Source organism: Carcharodon carcharias, chromosome 4 (assembly GCF_017639515.1).
Source record: "Carcharodon carcharias isolate sCarCar2 chromosome 4, sCarCar2.pri, whole genome shotgun sequence".
Lineage (NCBI taxonomy): Eukaryota > Metazoa > Chordata > Chondrichthyes > Lamniformes > Lamnidae > Carcharodon > Carcharodon carcharias.
The window spans coordinates 190223000-190240394 of NC_054470.1; the positions used below are offsets into that span (position 1 = coordinate 190223000).

General features: G+C 42.9%; 1 protein-coding gene across 1 annotated transcript in view; it reads right to left on the bottom strand.

Moving 5' to 3' along the window:
• The window catches only part of fam193a (family with sequence similarity 193 member A), a 241280-nt gene that overhangs the window by 35019 nt on the left and 188866 nt on the right, over window positions 1-17395 (bottom strand). The window contains exons 10-14 of the mRNA XM_041186547.1: window positions 14006-14121; window positions 12475-12717; window positions 6764-6917; window positions 5638-5817; window positions 1957-2211 (exon numbers count right to left, since the gene is read on the bottom strand). Of these exons, the coding sequence (XP_041042481.1) occupies window positions 1957-2211; window positions 5638-5817; window positions 6764-6917; window positions 12475-12717; window positions 14006-14121 (948 nt within the window). The remainder of the gene's footprint in view (window positions 1-1956; window positions 2212-5637; window positions 5818-6763; window positions 6918-12474; window positions 12718-14005; window positions 14122-17395) is intronic.

A 17395-nucleotide genomic window follows, 5' to 3' on the forward strand; every position in this document is an offset into this window, starting at 1 on the left:
GTTGGCAAGCTGCAGCAAGTAGAGTGCCACAGGAATCAGTGCCGAGCCCTCAATTATTTCTAATCTATATCAGTGACTTGGATGAAGGGACCAAACGTATGGTAGCTAAATTTGCTGATGACACCAAGATAGGTAGGAAAGTATAAAAACAAAAAACTGCGGATGCTGGAAATCCAAAACAAAAACAGAATTACCTGGAAAAACTCAGCAGGTCTGGCAGCATCAAGCACCAGTTCTGTGGAAGGGTCATGAGGACTCGAAACGTCAACTCTTTTCTTCTCCGCCGATGCTGCCAGACCTGCTGAGTTTTTCCAGCTAATTCTGTTTTTGTTTAGGTAGGAAAGTAAGCTGTCAAGAGGAGGGAGAGTCAGCAAAGGGATATAGACAGGTTAAGTGAGTGGGCAAACATTTGCCGCATTATGTGGGAAAACGTAAACTTGTCCACTTTGGCAGGAAGAATAGAATAGCTGTATACTATTTAAACGGAAAGACCTTGCTGAACTTGGTGGTACAGAAGGATCTGGGTGTCCAGGTACATGAATCACAAAAAGTTAACATATGGGTACGGCAGACGGAATGTTGACATTTATTGCAAGGGGAATGGAATATAAGATTCGGGAAGTTTTATTGCAGCTGTACAGGGCCTTGGTGAGACCACAAATGGAATACTGTGTACTGTTTTGGTCTCCTTATTTGAAAAAAAATATAATTGTTTTGGAAGTAGTTCAGAGAAGGTTCACTTGACTCATTCCTAGGATAAAGGGCCTATCTTATGAAGAAAGGTTGAACAGGTTGGGCTGGAGTTTAGAAGAATGAGAGTTGATCTCAGTGAAACATAAAACATCCTGAGGGGACCTGGTAGGGTAATACTGGAGGATGTTCCTACTTGTGGGAGAGACTGGAGCTAGGGGGTACAATTTAAGAATAAGAGGTCAACCATTTTAAGAGGGAGAGGAGAATTTTTTTCTCTCAGCAGGTTGTTGATATGTGGAATTCTCTTCCTCAGAATGCAGTGGAGGCTGGGTCATTGAATATATTTAAGGTAGAGTTGGACAGATTTTCGGTAGACAAGGGAGTCAAGGGTTACAGGAGGCAGACGGCAAAGTGGAGTTGAGACTACAACCAGATCAGTCATGATCTTATTGAATGGCAGAGCAAGCTCAAAGGGTTGAATGCCTTATTTCAGCTCTGAAGTCCTACATTCTTGGGCTACCTTTTTGTGGGAGTGTTCTACACTTGTACCAACATTTGCGAAAAAGTGTTTCCTAACTTCTCTCCTGAGTGCTCTAGCTCTGATTTTAAGGTTGCGGCCCCTTATCCTGAACTCCCACCATCAGCAGGAAAAGTTTCTACATCTACCCAATGAATTTATTTGAAAATCCTAAAACTTCAAACAAATCACCCTTTAGCTTTCTAAATTCCAAGATATACAAGCCTAGTTTAAATACTCTCCTCATAATCCAACCCTTGGAGCCCTGCTGCCATGATTCCATGATTATCACCCAATAGGAATTCACATTTTATACAGATAAATATCTAACATTCGGATAATTGTTCCCTCAGTCTAATAAACAATCAACAAACTCAGTTTAAGATGAATTTTTTTCAAGAGAGAGAGGATGACAAAGAACTAAGAGCAACAGTAAAAGTAAATGTGCACAGTCCATTAATAGACTTCTCTTGAAAACAAGTCCATCGGGACAGCCAGTAGTCAGCCACATATTTAATAGGGAATTTCAGCTGCTTGTCAAAACATTGTTAGCAATAGCGTCGCCACTTCCTAGGTATTAAGCGGAAAGTGAGAATCCTAAATATGATACACATCAAATATGTAAGCTGTTGTGTGCACAAATTTCAAATACTTTTCAAGATAAAGTCTTTCAGGAAGGTGCTTATGCATAAGCTAAGTAAACATGGAAAGGAAACGCTGTCCTTTCCAAGCAGGGAAAGCCTTACCTTGTTGTGCGTGAACGGTGGAGTTGTTGCGTAAAGGGTTGGATGGAGGAGTGGCCGAGGCAGGTGAGGGATGGTGTGCAGTGGTAAATGTCCATGGATGTGGGGATAGAGGTGAAGAGCGGGATGGGAAGGCTTCTCTGTGGGTAAAAACTGGTGGCCGCTGGGGAGACGCCCGGCCGCAAGTGCAGATGTGTTCAGGCCAGAGCCTTCTTGCTTGCAGACATGGCATTCACAAACATTCTGAACCTGGTCAGCCTTTGGAAAAAGAATAAACATCTTTAGCAGTTTTATCTGATATCAAATGCTCTTCTAAGATATGCATTGGATTAGAGTGGCTCCACAATTGAAAGAACACCATGCCCGAAGCGGGTGAGGCAGCCAACAGCACATGGAGTGATCATGAACTGCCTGGTTACAATAGTGCAGCATCAGGCCATACAAAACAGCCTAGTAGCTCTGCCATACACCCGAGGTGCAGCAGGGTTTTACTTGCACAAGTATGGCATACTGCATCCAGCCAATACTTGCAAGGCAAGTGATTCAACATAGGATCCACAATCTCATGGTAAATCCTGCAACTCTCTGTACCTACTGTACGAGGTGCAATCTGGTGCCAGAGGGCCAGAATTTTGCACAACAAGGTACAGAGGAAAGGAAATACTGATCTCCGAGTGGACGTCAGAAACAACACGATGTATTTATCTTTTTAATTTTTTTCTCTCCCAGACTTTTACACTGGTTGATATAATTATTTTCCTTAAAATGGCACAATGACTCCACTGACATTATTGTAGAAATTTGCAGCATCAAGATGTTTAACTAGTGGTAGTCGTTGAAGGGTTCTTTATCACGGAGGGCACCTTCCCAGGGTCAGGGAATGCCATTGGGTCGGAATGGCCTCATGCTACTGACAGTGAACATGAATACTACTTTGAAGGACAGAATCTATACTGTTGCTAACTTCCGCTATTTCATGATGTGATGTTTACCCATGAACAAAAAACAATATCTTTGCAATTCATTCCATTGTCATTAAATTATTTGGGGAGACTGCTTCAAAATTGATACAACTGCACAACTTTATCCCTAGTTCCCAATTTAACAGCCTCCAAATGATCCAATGCTCATAAGAAATAAATGCCCACTTTCTTAGTTTTAACTACATAAATGCTTTCTGAAGTAATTATTCTGAGAAAAGGATCAAGAATTTATCATAGCACCTACTGCTTGTACTTTTATAGTATCTTTAGCATAATGAAGCATCACAGGATGAAAATTTTAAAATCACAAATGTCAGATCAGGAGCTAGTATAGGTTAGCATGTGCAGGGATGATGGACGAACGGGCTTTGTGCAAGTTAGGATATGGTCGGCAAAGTTTAGATGAACAAGAGTTTGTGAAATGGCGAGGTCAGCCATGGAACAGTTACGCCTAGATAAAGGCATGGATGAGGCAGTGAACAGCCTGACTAGCTATAGCTAGCATGTAGGTGGAAAATGATGAGTGCAATGATGGGAATTATACTTGGGGCTAGGACAGGAGGTCGGGGGGTGTGGGGTGGCATTGGGAATGGAAGATAGTGAGGGGTTTGAAAGACGATAGCATTAATTAAAATTGACCAATTTGAGTCAAAAATGCTCACCAGCTTTTTGGAACAGCTAATATTTGAAGATTAATGATGACTATATGGGATGAGAACAAATGATTCAATTGACTGATTCAGACACTCTCTCTTAACCATAAATCCTTCTTTTACTTAGAATGACAGAATTTAATAGCACTTGGATCTTTTGCAGCTATGAGGGATCGCTTCGCTCAAAGAGCTTCCATTTCTTCCTGCTCCTCTGCTGTTTTTCTATATCTTTCTAAATTTTTTGGTTTCAAATATTTATCCTCCCCTCTTTTAAAAGCTATTATGAAAACTGCTTCTATTAATGTTTCTGACAAGGAATTCCATATCCCCAAAACACTGCGCAGCAATGAAAAATAATCTCCGAACCATCTTCTGGGTTTTTTTTGGTAGTGATTTGAAGTTTGTGTCTCTCTTAATACTAATTTATCAACCAAAATCATTTTCCCCACACTTACCTTATTAAACCCTTCATATGAAATCCTCCATCAGATCTCCTCTTAATATTAGCATAAAAGCAAAACACTGCAGATGCTGGAAATCTGAAATAAACACAAAGTGCTGGAAAAACTCAGCAGGTCTGGCAGCAATTGTGGAGAGAGAAACAGAGTTAAGGCTGAGTCCAATATGGCTCTTCTTCAAAAAGTCATATTCGACTCGAAACATTAACTCTGTTTCTCTCTCCATAGGCGCTACCAGACTCGCTGAGTTTTTCTAGCACTCTCTGTTTTTACTCCTCCTAATATTTGCTGTTTTCATGAAACAGCCCCAATTTGCCAAGTAGTTCCAAATAACTATCAGGCTCTTCATGCCTGATATCACTGTCATGATTCTCTTCTGCATCTTCTCCCTTGGCTTGACATTCTTCTTAAAAGGTGTGCAAAATCGAGCACAATTTTAACTGCAGTTTAACCAATCATTTGTGTATGTTTCCATTAACTTGGCTACTCAATATCCCTCATTAAAAATGGCTACAATTCAGCATGCTTTTTGTTTCTCAAGAAACAGCTTTATCAACTTACCTACCTCTCAATACTTTATTTATAAATCTAAGCCCAATGACCTCCCTCCTCTTACAATAAGGACAATTGAGATAAATATAATTTATAATTATCCAAATCAAGAACGCACAGTTGCTACCACACTGAAGTGGTCAGTTGCAAAAGTAATGGGCTCGGTTGACTAAGCTATTGTATGAAAAGCTAAAGTGAGAGGTAAAAATCTGCTGCGTGGCTAAAAAAGCACCTCTTCAAAATTCTGTTTGCAGGTCATTAAACCTATTAACTGTCTCATCAAGTTAAGCACAATTTTCCTTGACTCCTAACTCTCATCTTGCTTGCTCCTCAGAGTTTTGTTCAGTCCTACAAAGAATCTAATTTCCAGTTAGCCATAGAAAATTACAGAACAGAAGGAAGCCATTCAGCTTGCTGTATCTATGCCCATCCTCCAACCATATACCTTCATCTTCCATCTGCTTCAAAAGACTCATTTGCTTTTCCCTTAAAAGATGCTCCAATCTCCCCCACAACATGTGGCAACCACCCCTTGCTTCCACAGCCATCTATATACAGGGCCACTAACCCAAATCTCTCTCCTTAATTTCTCAGTGACAATTTTAAATTGATGACATTGTCACTGACACATTGCCCACAGGAAATAGTCTTTCCCTGCTTACTCCATCATCTTACGTAATTGCATAAAAACACAAGAAACAGGAGCCTACTCCACCATTGATCAAGATCACTGTTGATCATCCAGCTCAACTCCACTTCCCTGTCCCATCCTCATATCACTTAATTCTCTGTGTCTAAAAAGCTATTGCTCTGTCGTAAATATATTTAACAGCTAGGTGTCCACAGCTCTGAGTTGGAGAATTCCAAAATCCACATCTAACTGTCATCATAACTAGTTTCTTAACCCTTGCAGTGACCAAAGATGAGTCGCTACCTTAACACCAAGATGACTGACTTTATTTCCACAAACTTTTATCATTTTTTATTTCACATTTCAAACTATATATTTTTTCCTCTTTTTGTTAATGCAATGAATACCTGCTGACTGGGATATGATGGCGGTGGACTGTCCCTCCTCACTTCCTCCTTTCTAGCTGCTCTCTTCCCAGGCATTTCCTCCGTATGAGATGCAGGGGGTTCACTGCTGCTCTCTCCATCATCACCATCTTCATCATCAACTTCTGAAGAGCTACTACTGGTGCTGCTTACCTGGGGAGACTAGAGCACAAATTCAAAAAAGGGGGCATTAAGGAACAAGCAAGTTAACTTGTCTTTATACAGCATCTTTCATGACCTCAGGATGTCCCAAAGCATTCCATAATCACTGAAGTAGTTTTGCTGTAATCTAGGAAACATGGCAGCCAACTTACGCACAGTGAACTCTCACAAACAATAATGAGATAAACAGATGGATAATTAGCTCCAAGTGGTTCAATCCCAACTCCAGTGATGCAGAAGAAAAACCAGAAATTGTACCAGAGCCTGGGCATGCCAGGCCCTGACCCCAAGACAGAGCCAACGTGGCAGTGGGAAAAAGACACATGCTGTTTGGAGTAAAATCTCCAATTGTCCCTGACTTCAAAGCCTATGCAACACTGAGCAGGGCTTAATGAGGCATGTCAGCTTGAGGGACAAAGGAGCTAAATTAGGTACACTCCTGGAACCAAGCACTAGAATTAACAATCATCTTTCCTCATCCAAATATGAAGTGAAAAGAAATGAGTGAAGAGTAACATAACACAAGGAAAATGAGCAAAAACAAGAAAAATCTCTGATTCATTGGTTGTCGCCAATGGTTTTATTGCATTTTTAAAAACATAGTTTAGATGAAAACTGGAGGAAACAGAAAGAGGGATCATAAAAACAGTAGGTAACAAATGGCCGGTTCCAAACCAAAAAGTCTTGATGAGCACAGAACAAGGCCTGTGCAGTTACAGGCTTTCACTTATTCAATGCATAGAGGGCTACACAAAATCAATTACTTGTATAGGAAAAATAAATGTGAAGGGAAAAGCTCCATAAAAATTGAAGCCAAGTAGCCTGACCACAACAATGGAGGCAGAAACACGAAGGTCACTCAAATTCTCCTGGTGGAACATTTAATGTAACACAGGGACAGGCTGCATTTCACAATCCCAACTTTTATTTCTTTATGTTCACATACCTCATCCTTTAATGCCATGTTTTCACCCCCACCATTGAGTTCTCCATGGATACCATTCATGTTGGCTACAACTTCTGCATCATCATAGCTGTTGAGTGGGTATATGTCAGCAAATTTAGCTGATAAAGGGGTGACATCTTCATCATCGCTGCCACTGAGAAGAAAAATAAAACAACCATGTGATGTGGTTAGGCAGAAAGGTGTTTAATAAGATCCCATGGTACTAAGAACATAAGAAATAGGAACAGGAGTAGGCCATTCAGCCCTTTGAGCCTGCTCCACCATTAAGATCATGGCTGATCTCGTGTCTCAATTTCCACATTCCCATCTAACCCCAATAACCTTTGATTCCCTTGCCTAACAAGAATCTATCTACCTCTGCCTTAAAAATATTCAATGACCCCGCCTCCACCATCTTCTGAGGCAGAGTGTTCCAAAGTCACGTAATCCTCAGAAAAATTTCTCCTCATCTCTGTCCTAAAAGGGCGGCCCCTAATTTTAATACAGTGTCCCCTAGTTCTGGACTCACCCACAAGAGGAAACATCCTTTCGACATTTACCTTGTCAAGGCCATTGAGGATCTTGTATACTTCAATCAAATCACACCTCACTCTTCTAAATTCCAGTGGAAACAAGCCCAGTCTGTCCAACCTAGCCTCATAAGACAACTCACTCATTCCAGATATCAATCTAGTAAACCTCCTCTGAGCCGCCTCCAACACATTTACACCCATCCTTAAATAATGAGACCATAACTACACTGAGGATTCAAGGTGCGGTCTCACCAATGCCTTGTATAACTGAAGCATAACTTCCTTACTTTTATGTTCAATCCCTCTCGTAATAAAGGATAACATTCCATCAGCCTTCTTAATTACTGCCTGAGCCTGCATACTAACTTTTTGTGACTCATGTACTAGAACACCTTGATCCCTCTGCACCTCAGAATTATGCAGCCGTTCTCCATTTAAGTAATACTCTGCTTTTTTGTTCTTCCTGCCAAAGTGAACAACTTCACATTTTCCCACATTAAACTTAATTTGCCAGATTGCCCACTCACTCAACCTAGCTATATCCATCTACATCCTCATGTCCTCATCACAACATACTTTCCTACCAATCTTTGTGTCATCTGCAAATTTTGCCACCGTGTCTTCACTCCCCTCATCTAAGTCATTAATGTAAATCGTAAAAAGTTGAGGCCCCAGTACAGACCCCTTTGGGACTCCACTCGTCACATCCTGCCAATCAGAAGACGACCCATTTATGCATACTCTCTGCTTTCTGCCAACCAGCCAATCTTCTATCCATGCTAATTCGTTACCCCCTATGCTATGTGCTTTTATTTTCCGTAATAATCTTTGATGTGGCGCCTTAACAAATGCCTTCTGGAAATCCAAGTACAGTACGTCTACAGGCTCCCCTTTATCCACTGCAAGTTACTCCTTCAAAGAACTGCAATAAATTGGTTAAACATGATTTTCCTTTCACAAAACCATGCTGACTCTTTCTGATTGCCTTGAGCACTTCTAAGTGCTCAGCTATAACCTCCTTAATGATCGATTCTAACAACTTCCCCACAACAGACATCAAGCTAACTGGCCTATAGTTTCCTATTTTCCAACACCCTTCCTTCTAGAGAAAGAATAGTAAATGAGTTTTCCCCAGTGTCCTGTCCAATATTTAAACCTTCCAGTAATATCTTTAGAACAGATCATCTTATCATTCATCTCAGTGCTCTTGGAATATGACTAGTAATGCAAATTGGTTGCAGCATTTCCTACATTGCAGCAATGTCGACACTTCATATGTGCTCGATTAAACAATGGCATGGACTAGTTGGGCCGACTGCCTGTTTTGGGCCGTATATCCTATGAAGCACGTAAGAATGCTGTGATGGTGCTACATAAATTCAACTTCTTTCTAGCTGAACAGGCAGATAGGGCAATGGTTTAACAGCTCATATGCAGGAACAGTATTTCAGGTAGTGCAGCACTCCCTCAGTCAGGCACTGGGGTCCAATCAACTTGAGCTCAGGTCCTGTGTATGCCTCAAAGCCACACCCTTTGGACCCAGAGATGATAATCCAATAGTAAGTGAGTTAAGCAGCACAAGGATACACAAGAAGGTTTCTGAAACAAAAACAGAAAATGCTGGAAAATGCCTAGCAGCATATGTTGAGAAAGAAACAGAGTTAAAGCTTTGAGTCCTATGACCCTTCTTCAGACCTGAAGAGGAGTGGAAATGTGACAAAATTTATTCTGTCTAAGGGGCTGGGGCAAGTGGAGCTGGATAGAAGGGCAGCGATAGGTGGGGGCAAAGGAGGGATTGACAAAGATGTCTTGAACTAAAAGACAAAAGGAGTGTTAAAAGTAGTAGCTAGTGCTAAAAAAGGTGCTGATACTGGCATAAAGGTGAATAAGCAGAATGTGATAATAGCAGAACAAGGGCAGCATGTGTGAAAGAACAACACGGAACAAGTAGCAGATGGCCCTGAAGGGGATGGGGTGGGTGGAGGGGGCAGTGGTGGGGGGGAAAAAAGGATGGAGAATGGGATAGAAGGAGGGGGTTAAAAAAAAGGGATAAAACAATGGAAAAATTAATAAAAATAAATGGATAAAAAACAAAAATGAATGTAGAAAAAAGGGGATTAAAAAAAGGGAGTGAGGGTGGAGGAGAGTATTAATGGTCTGAAGTTGTTGAACTCAATGTTAAGTCCAGGAGGCTGTAAAGTGCCTAATTGGAAGGTGAGGGGTTGTTCCTCCAGTTTGCGTTGAGCTTCACTGGAACATTGCAGCAGGCCAAGGACGGACATGTGGGCATGAGAGCAGGGTGGTGTGTTGAAATGGCAAGCGACAGGAAGGTCTGGGTCATGTTTGCGGACAGACCGGAGGTGTTCTGCAAAGCGGACACCCAGTCTGCATTCGGCCTGCCTGATGTAGAGGAGACCGCACTGGGAGCAGTGGATGCAATAGACCAAATAAAAGGAGGTGCAAGTGAAGCACTGCAGTGTTTGGGCCCTTGGATGATGAGGAGGGAGGAGGTAAAAGGGTAGGTGTTGCACCTTCTACAATTGCATGGGAAGGTACCATGGAAAGGGGATGAGGTGTTCAGGTGATGGAGGAATGGGCCAGGGTGTCCCGGAGGGAACGGGTGAAGGGTATATGTGTTTGGTGGTGGCATCATGCTGGAGTTGGCAGAAATGGTGGAGGATGATCCTTTGAATGCAGAGGCTGGTGGGGTGAAAAGTGAGGACAAGGAGGACCCTATCATGGCTCTCGGAGGGAGGGGAAGGTGTGAGGGCAGAAGCACAGGAGATGGTTGGATGTGCCTGAGGGCCCTGTCAACCAACAACAGCGGTGGGGGTGACCTCTGTTAAGGAAGAAGGAAGACATGTCAGAGAAACTGTTTTTGAAGGTAGCATCATCAGAACAGATGCGACAGTGGCAAAGGAACTGAGAGAATGGGATGGAGTCCTTACAGGAAGCGGGGTGTGATGAGCTGTAATCGAGGTAGCTGCGGGAGTTGGTGGGCTTGTAATGAATATTGGAGGACAGTCTATCACCAAAAATGGAGAGAGGTCAAAGATGAGATGGGGAGGGAAGGGAAGTGTCAGTGATGGACCATGCGAAGGTGATAGAGGAGCAGAAATTGAAATCAAAATTGATAAATTTTTCCAGGTCCAGACGAGAGCATGAAGCAACTCCTAAACTGTCATCGATGTACCAAAAAAAGAGTTGGGGGAGCAAGCCTGAGTATGACTGGAACAAGGATGTTCCACATACCCCACAAAGAGACAGGTATAACTGGGGCCCATGCGGGTACCCATAGCCACACCTTTTATTTGGAGGACGTGAGACAAGCTTAAGGAGAAATCGTTCAGTGAGAGAATAAGTTCAGCCAGACAGAGGAGAGTGGTGGTGGATGGTGATTGGGCCTCTGTTCAAGGAAGAAGCAGATAGCCCTCAAACCATCCTGGTGCTGTTGGAGGTATTGGGGGATTAGACGTCCATGGTGAAGAGGCGGTTAGGGCCAGGAAACTGGAAATTGTTGATACGACATGGGGCATCAGAGGAATCACGGATGTAGGTGGGAAGAGACTGGACAAGGGGAGGAAGAACGGAGTCAAGATAGGAAGAAATGAGTTCCGCGGGACCGAAACAGGCTGACACGATCGGTCTGCCGAGACAGTCCTGTTTGTGGATTTTGGAAAGGAGGTAGAGGCAGGCTGTCTGAGGTTGGGTGACTATGAAGTTGCAAGCTGTGGAGGGAAGATCTCCAGGGGAGATGAGGTTAAGTGACAATCCTGGAAACAATAGCTTGATGTTCAGTGGTGGGGTCATGCTCGGGGTGAAGTGTCTGAGAGTCTCAGCCTCTACGAAGTAGAAGTCAGTGCGCCAGACACCACAGCACCACCCTTGTAGGCAGGTTTGATAACAGAGCTGGACCTAAGAGAACGTAGTGTAGCAAGCTCAGAAGGGGACAGGTTATAGTGGGTGAGAAGGGCAGAGAAATTGAGATGGCCAATGTCATGCCAACAGTTCTCAATGAAAAGATTGAAAGCAGGTAAGAGGCCAGAGGCAGGGGTCTAGGCGAAGGGAGGAGACTGGAGGCAGGTGAAAGGATCCGTGGAACTGGCGGGGGGAAGGACTCCTGCCTAAAGAAGTGAGCACAAAGACGAAAGCAGCAGAAGAAGAGTTCAGCATTGTGCTGAGCCTGAAATTCATTGAGGTGAGGGTATGAAACTGAGTCTTTTGCTGAGTACAGAATGTTCATCATCAGAGAGGGAAAGGTCAGAGGGTATGGTGAATACACGGCAAGGGCTAGGATTAGAAGACGGGATTGGAAGGGGTGGAGGGTCCTGGATGGGCGTTAGTATCAATAAGTTGTTGGAGCTTGCATTCCTTAGCACCTGAAAGAAAGAGTAAAGATTTCTTGTTATGGTGTCGGATGAGGCAAAGAATAAAATGAAACTGGGGACAAGGACAGCTTTGAGATAGGATGAGTTGGTGCTGCTGGAGAGAGAGGTCGAGTGTGTTAATATGGCAGTGCATGGCACTGAGTGTAGATCTCAGGATGCGGTGAGAACAGCAGTCCAAGGAACATTGTATATTCCGGAGATGCCTGCAATTCTGGGCGGATTCGAAACATATGGGGTTGGACTTCAGTTGGAATCCACGTGGGGGGAAGTCGGAGATGGAGACAGTCCCTGAGGAAGGAAATATGGTTGTGAAGGTGAGTTTTGGTAAACTCTTTGTCAAATACCAGGAGAGAAATGGAAAGCAATGAAGGTGGACAGGGCAAAAGAGGCAAACAGAAATCCTGTCAGAGAGAAAAGCAGTTCTTCTTCAAAGGCGGCATTCCTGGAAGAGGCAGCGAATTAAAAAGCAAAATACTGCAGATGCTGCAAATCTGAAACAAAAACAGAAAATTCTGAAAACACTCAGCAGGTCTAGCAGCATCTGTGGAGAGAGAAACAGAGTTAACGTTTTGAGTCCGTATGACTCTTCTTCTTATGACCCTTCTTCAAAAAGTTTTCTACCTGGTGTTTGTCTGACTCAGTTTTGATATTTAATGACTGGGTCAGATAATATGTTTATACAGCAAAGGGTCTGTTAAGAATATTGTCTCCCCCGCTCTGTCCACCCTCCAAACAGTTGAAACAACATATTAAAAACATCACAAATAATGCTGAGAAGTCAGGCACTTACAAGGTGGGGGCTGAGTTGCTATCAGCCAGAATAAGCCGTGGGTGTTGCTGAATGGTGATTGGTGAACTCGAGCCAGATCCTGAGCTTGCAGATGACATGCTAGGCGGGCGTATCTCCGAGAGGTAGTCTGGAGCAGATTCTACTTGCAATGGTAATGTGTTAATAGAAAGGTCGTCAGGAATAGGTGAATCCATGATGCCACATGTGAGTATATGAGAGAGGCTACAGTCATCACAGGTACACCTGCAAAAAGGTGAAAGCAAAGCTGAAGCACCTGAATGAGCCCTTTGTGTAATGAACAATATCACAGGGGATTGGGTGGTGGCGAGAGTTAAGAGTGCTCTCTTTTTACATCTGGTATCTGGGCATGTACTTGGCTCCAATTTGTGGAATGAATGGCTCCTTTCTCTCTCCAGGATTGAAGAGAGGCATGCCAAATTCATTTTATTTAAAAATCACTCCCATCTGGGGAGGCAAGAAATTTATTCTGGTCAGGTGAGGACATCAGCACTGGGGAATGAAAACTATTTCTCCAAGGGCTCCCATAAAGGCTCAGTTACCTAAAATAGCGAGCTGCATAAACAATGAAAGCCGGAAGCTCATTCCAAGGGAAATCGATGGGATTGGACGCAATGCTGGTTTTACACCATTTACCAAATTTTACTCTCCACTGAAGTCAGCTGGATTAGCAGTATTCTACCTGATCTTATGGGTTTCCCACTTAGCGAGTTAGGTTAAAATTACCATCTTAATTTCTGCTAAATTAAATGACCTTGCTAGCAGGGGGCACTACAATTGAGCTCAGTATTCTAAGCTGGAGAATTGGATACATTCTGATTGCTATCCAGCAACACTGATGAAGGTATGTAGTTGCTTGGGTGTCAAGTTGAGGAGCAGATCAATCTGGGTTATTGTGCCCTTCAAGGTTGAAAGGTCTGTTAGCACTCACCATCAAAGTTCACAAGTGAAGAATGGCACTTGAGCAAGATACCAGGCATCAACTGTACCCAGCAAGGAGCCAACACCACCAGGAAGGGAAAGCACTGACATGATAAGGGATAAAATTTAGAAGCTAGAGGACTGAAAACAGATCCACAAATACTTGACTGAATAAACAGACCGATACTATAAATAGCAAGTGCATGAGATACAAATAATGCAGCACAGAATGAGGGATTATATACGGTAACACAGGGGAACGTCACCTGAACAAGACATTTGTACCTGATGTGTGAGAAAATTCCTGGGTTAAACTTCCCTATCTCCATTGTGGGAACCATAATGGATACATGATATGGACTGCAGCAGTCCAGGGCGGCGACTCACCACCAGCTTATCAGAAATTAGGGATAGTCACTAAGTGCTGGCTTAGCCAGCAACGCCCACATCCCATGAAAGAAATTTTTAAAAATGGGGAGAAGACAAAAGAAAAAAATTAGCCCTCTTAAGTTAATTTAATATCTAACACATTGAAATACATTGAAATCCTTGACGATGGCCCATTTCAGGTGCATGTTCTCGGGACACTTACCTGCGTCTATAGTTACAGTTGGGACAATCAGGCATACTCAATCGCGATGACAGCATATGCCTCATTGTGTCTGTGAAATTATTCTCCCCGGTTAGTGCTTTCTTGCTGTTTGTAAGCTGAGAAAGAAAATGGTGAATCTTAGTACATAGAATCTGAACATAAATAAAATATCATAAAACCAGGAAATGTCAGGAAAAAGGAGGGCTATTACTACATTAATATTTTCACGAAGGAGGAGGTAAGGAATTATCCTCTTTTATCTCCAAGATCTTGGTCGCAAATCCAGCACAAGAGATGGAATGAAAATTCTCTCTCTGCTGGTACTGTGGAGGCCAATATGAAGTCATATTGAAGTCTTAATCCTAAACTGGTAAGTTAAAACTGACCAAACTTCAGACAGTGATCAATAATGGCATAAGGCTGGAAAAAAAAATGGGAAAAAAATGCCTCGCTGGGAGGCCAAAGGCTGTTCTTTGGACTTAGGAATATGGCTGAAGGATACTACTGTTTGCAGTGGAGTGGAGGTAATGGCAAATACCTGGCCTGGGAGTGGTGTTGGCTATGGGTGCCTGAAATGGAAAGCATTCCAGTCCCAACTCACCTTTGAGAGCACAAAAACGTAAGAACTTGGAAGTACCGTCATTATGTCCTCAAGATGGCTACAAGCACTTTACATCCAGTTCATCTAACTGCCTTTTGAATAACCAGTGATTTTCTCCATTATTTTCACTACAAACATTTAGTGCTCTATGAATGAAGTTTTCTAAACTTACTTTTCCCTAATTTCTATCTGACCTCTGATTTTACTTTAGAAATACAGGAATTCAGCCCATCAAATCTGTGCCCTGATTATCCATCCTTGGTCACTGAAGCTTCTCTTTATTTACTCTATCTAACCCCTCTTTGCATGTTTTGAATTAATGCCTGGCTTTACCCTACCTACTTACGCTGCTGGCCTTTTCCAAGGGTGGAATTTTATGTTCCGTGGGCATGGGCGCGCCCAACCCAAACAGATGTAAAATCACGCTCACACAAGATGACATCAGGCGAGCGCCCCTACATCATCATGCACTTGCGCGATACTTCGCTCGGCGGGTGCACACCGCAGTCGGAAGAGCGCCCACTGACAATTAAGCAGGCAATTAAGCCCATTAACAGCACAATTACAAGCGATTTTTTGTGACCAGTCCAACCTTATGATTGGCGGTCAGGCCAGGTGGCCTTTATTTGACATTTTTGATGAAACCTCATCCAAGGGCGGGATGAAATCTCTGTTAGGATAGAAAATAAAAAGAAATATCTGGGGATAGCATTTTTATGAGTTACGCTTTCAGGTGCTTGATTGTGCTGCAAGGACAATTTTTGCAGCATTTTTGTGCTTTCTTTTATTATTTGGAGGTCTGCAGCTCCCTGAGGCAGCTGTCTACCTTCAGGGAGCTCATTGGAAGCACTCACCAGCACCAGTGGTGATATCAGTGCCCGCTGTTTTCTGTTCCCACCCCAGCAGCGCCGAGCTTTTCAGCGTGTTAACACTGGCTGGCTGTTAATTGACCAGCCAGCGTGAAATCATGGCTGAGGGCCAATTGTGGACGCGGGGCCATTTCCCAACTGCTCCCGGGCCTGCCAATCATGTGGGCCCGACGAGCACAAAATTCAGGCCTGTCACTGTTAAAGCCCATGTTTGAACACTTAGTAAACATGGAGCGCCTCTAAACTTTCTCATTGCTCATCTTCTGGGATCAGTTTTGTTCCTTCCCATTTCCTTCCTACCTGCAAGTAGATCATGTTTTGTGGTCAGCTGACCATCACAAAGGATATTGTTCTAAATGATCAATGCATTAAACAGTGAAGCATGAACCTGATAGAATAGTGTAAGCCTAACATAACCAAGGTAGCCATGTCTAGCTGAAGGAAATTTTCCAACAACTTTTTTTTTTACTGTTGGCCGTGGTTCAATGGGTAGAATTCTAGTGTTTGTCAGCAAGTCATGGCTCAAGTCCAGACACTGAGGAACAAGATCTAGGGTGACATTCCAGTGCAGAACTGAGGGACTGCTGCACTGTCAGAGGTGCCAGCGTTCAGCTGAAACATTAAACCAAGGCACTGCCCATCCCCTCAGGCGAATGCAAATATCCAATGACATGGTTTTTATCAGTAGTGGTTATCCCCAGGTCCTGGCTAACATAGGTCTGTCAACCAACACCACTAAAACAGATGATCTGGTAACAATTATACTGCTGTTTATGGGAATTCGCTGTGTGCAAACTGGCTGTTGCATTTCCAACTGTTATTACATTTCAAAACTGTTTTGGTGTATCCTGATGTCATAAAAGGTGCATTATAAATGCAGGTTCACAATGCCTGTAATCTTTTAACATGTGTTGTCTAATTCTTTTCACTCAGAGTTGCTGATTTATCTGTTAACTCAATTTTTATTCTGAAAGGTACATGATGTTTTAATCAAGTCACTTAATTTGAATCACTGGCTAATCTGAATTTTTCTAGCATAATCTATTATCCCAAATACCCTTCCTCTCACTTCATATTACATCCTTTTTAAATATGAATGAATTGCTTTGTTCTCCATTATCTCACTTTTTCTCTAAACTGAGGAGGGAGCACCAAGCTTCTTCTGCTGCCTTCATCTTTGTGCTCACTTCTTTGGGCAGGAGTCTCCCCCCTTTCCATGGATCCTTTCACCTGCCTCCAGTCTTCTCCCTCCACCTAGACCCTTCCCTCTGGTCTCTTGTCTGCTCTCAATCTTTTCATTGAGAACTGTCGGCATGACATCGGCCATCTCAATTTCTCTGCCCTTCTCACCCACTATAACCTGTCTCCTTCTGAGCTTGCTGCACTCTGTTCTCCTAGGTCCAACCATCAAGCAGCTGCAGGTTATGATTGAGCCATCTCTGATGGTGAACTAATGATTGGGGCAGACTGATTGAGGAACTGATATACCCATGTTGGACTGAAAGGCCTCCTCTTATGCTGTAACATTTCCTGACTTTACATCAGGGACCTCTGCACTTAATACATTTTCCATAATACGAACATACAAATTCCGCTCGGCCTCTCAAGCCTGCTACGCTATTCAATAAGTTCACGGCTGATCGAATTTTAACCTCATATTTGTGCTTACCTCCAATAATCTTTCACCCCCTTGCTTATCAAGAATCTATTTCCCTCTGCCTTAAGGATATTCAAAGACTCTGCCTCAACCACCTTTTGGGGGAGAATTCCAAAATCTCTCAACCGTGAGAAAATATATTTCCTTTTCTCTGTCCTAAATGGGCAACCCCTTATTTTGAAAATTCTACAACAAGAGGAAATATTCTTTTCACATTCACCCTGTCAAGACCCCTAAGGATCTTATGTTTCAATCAAGAGGCT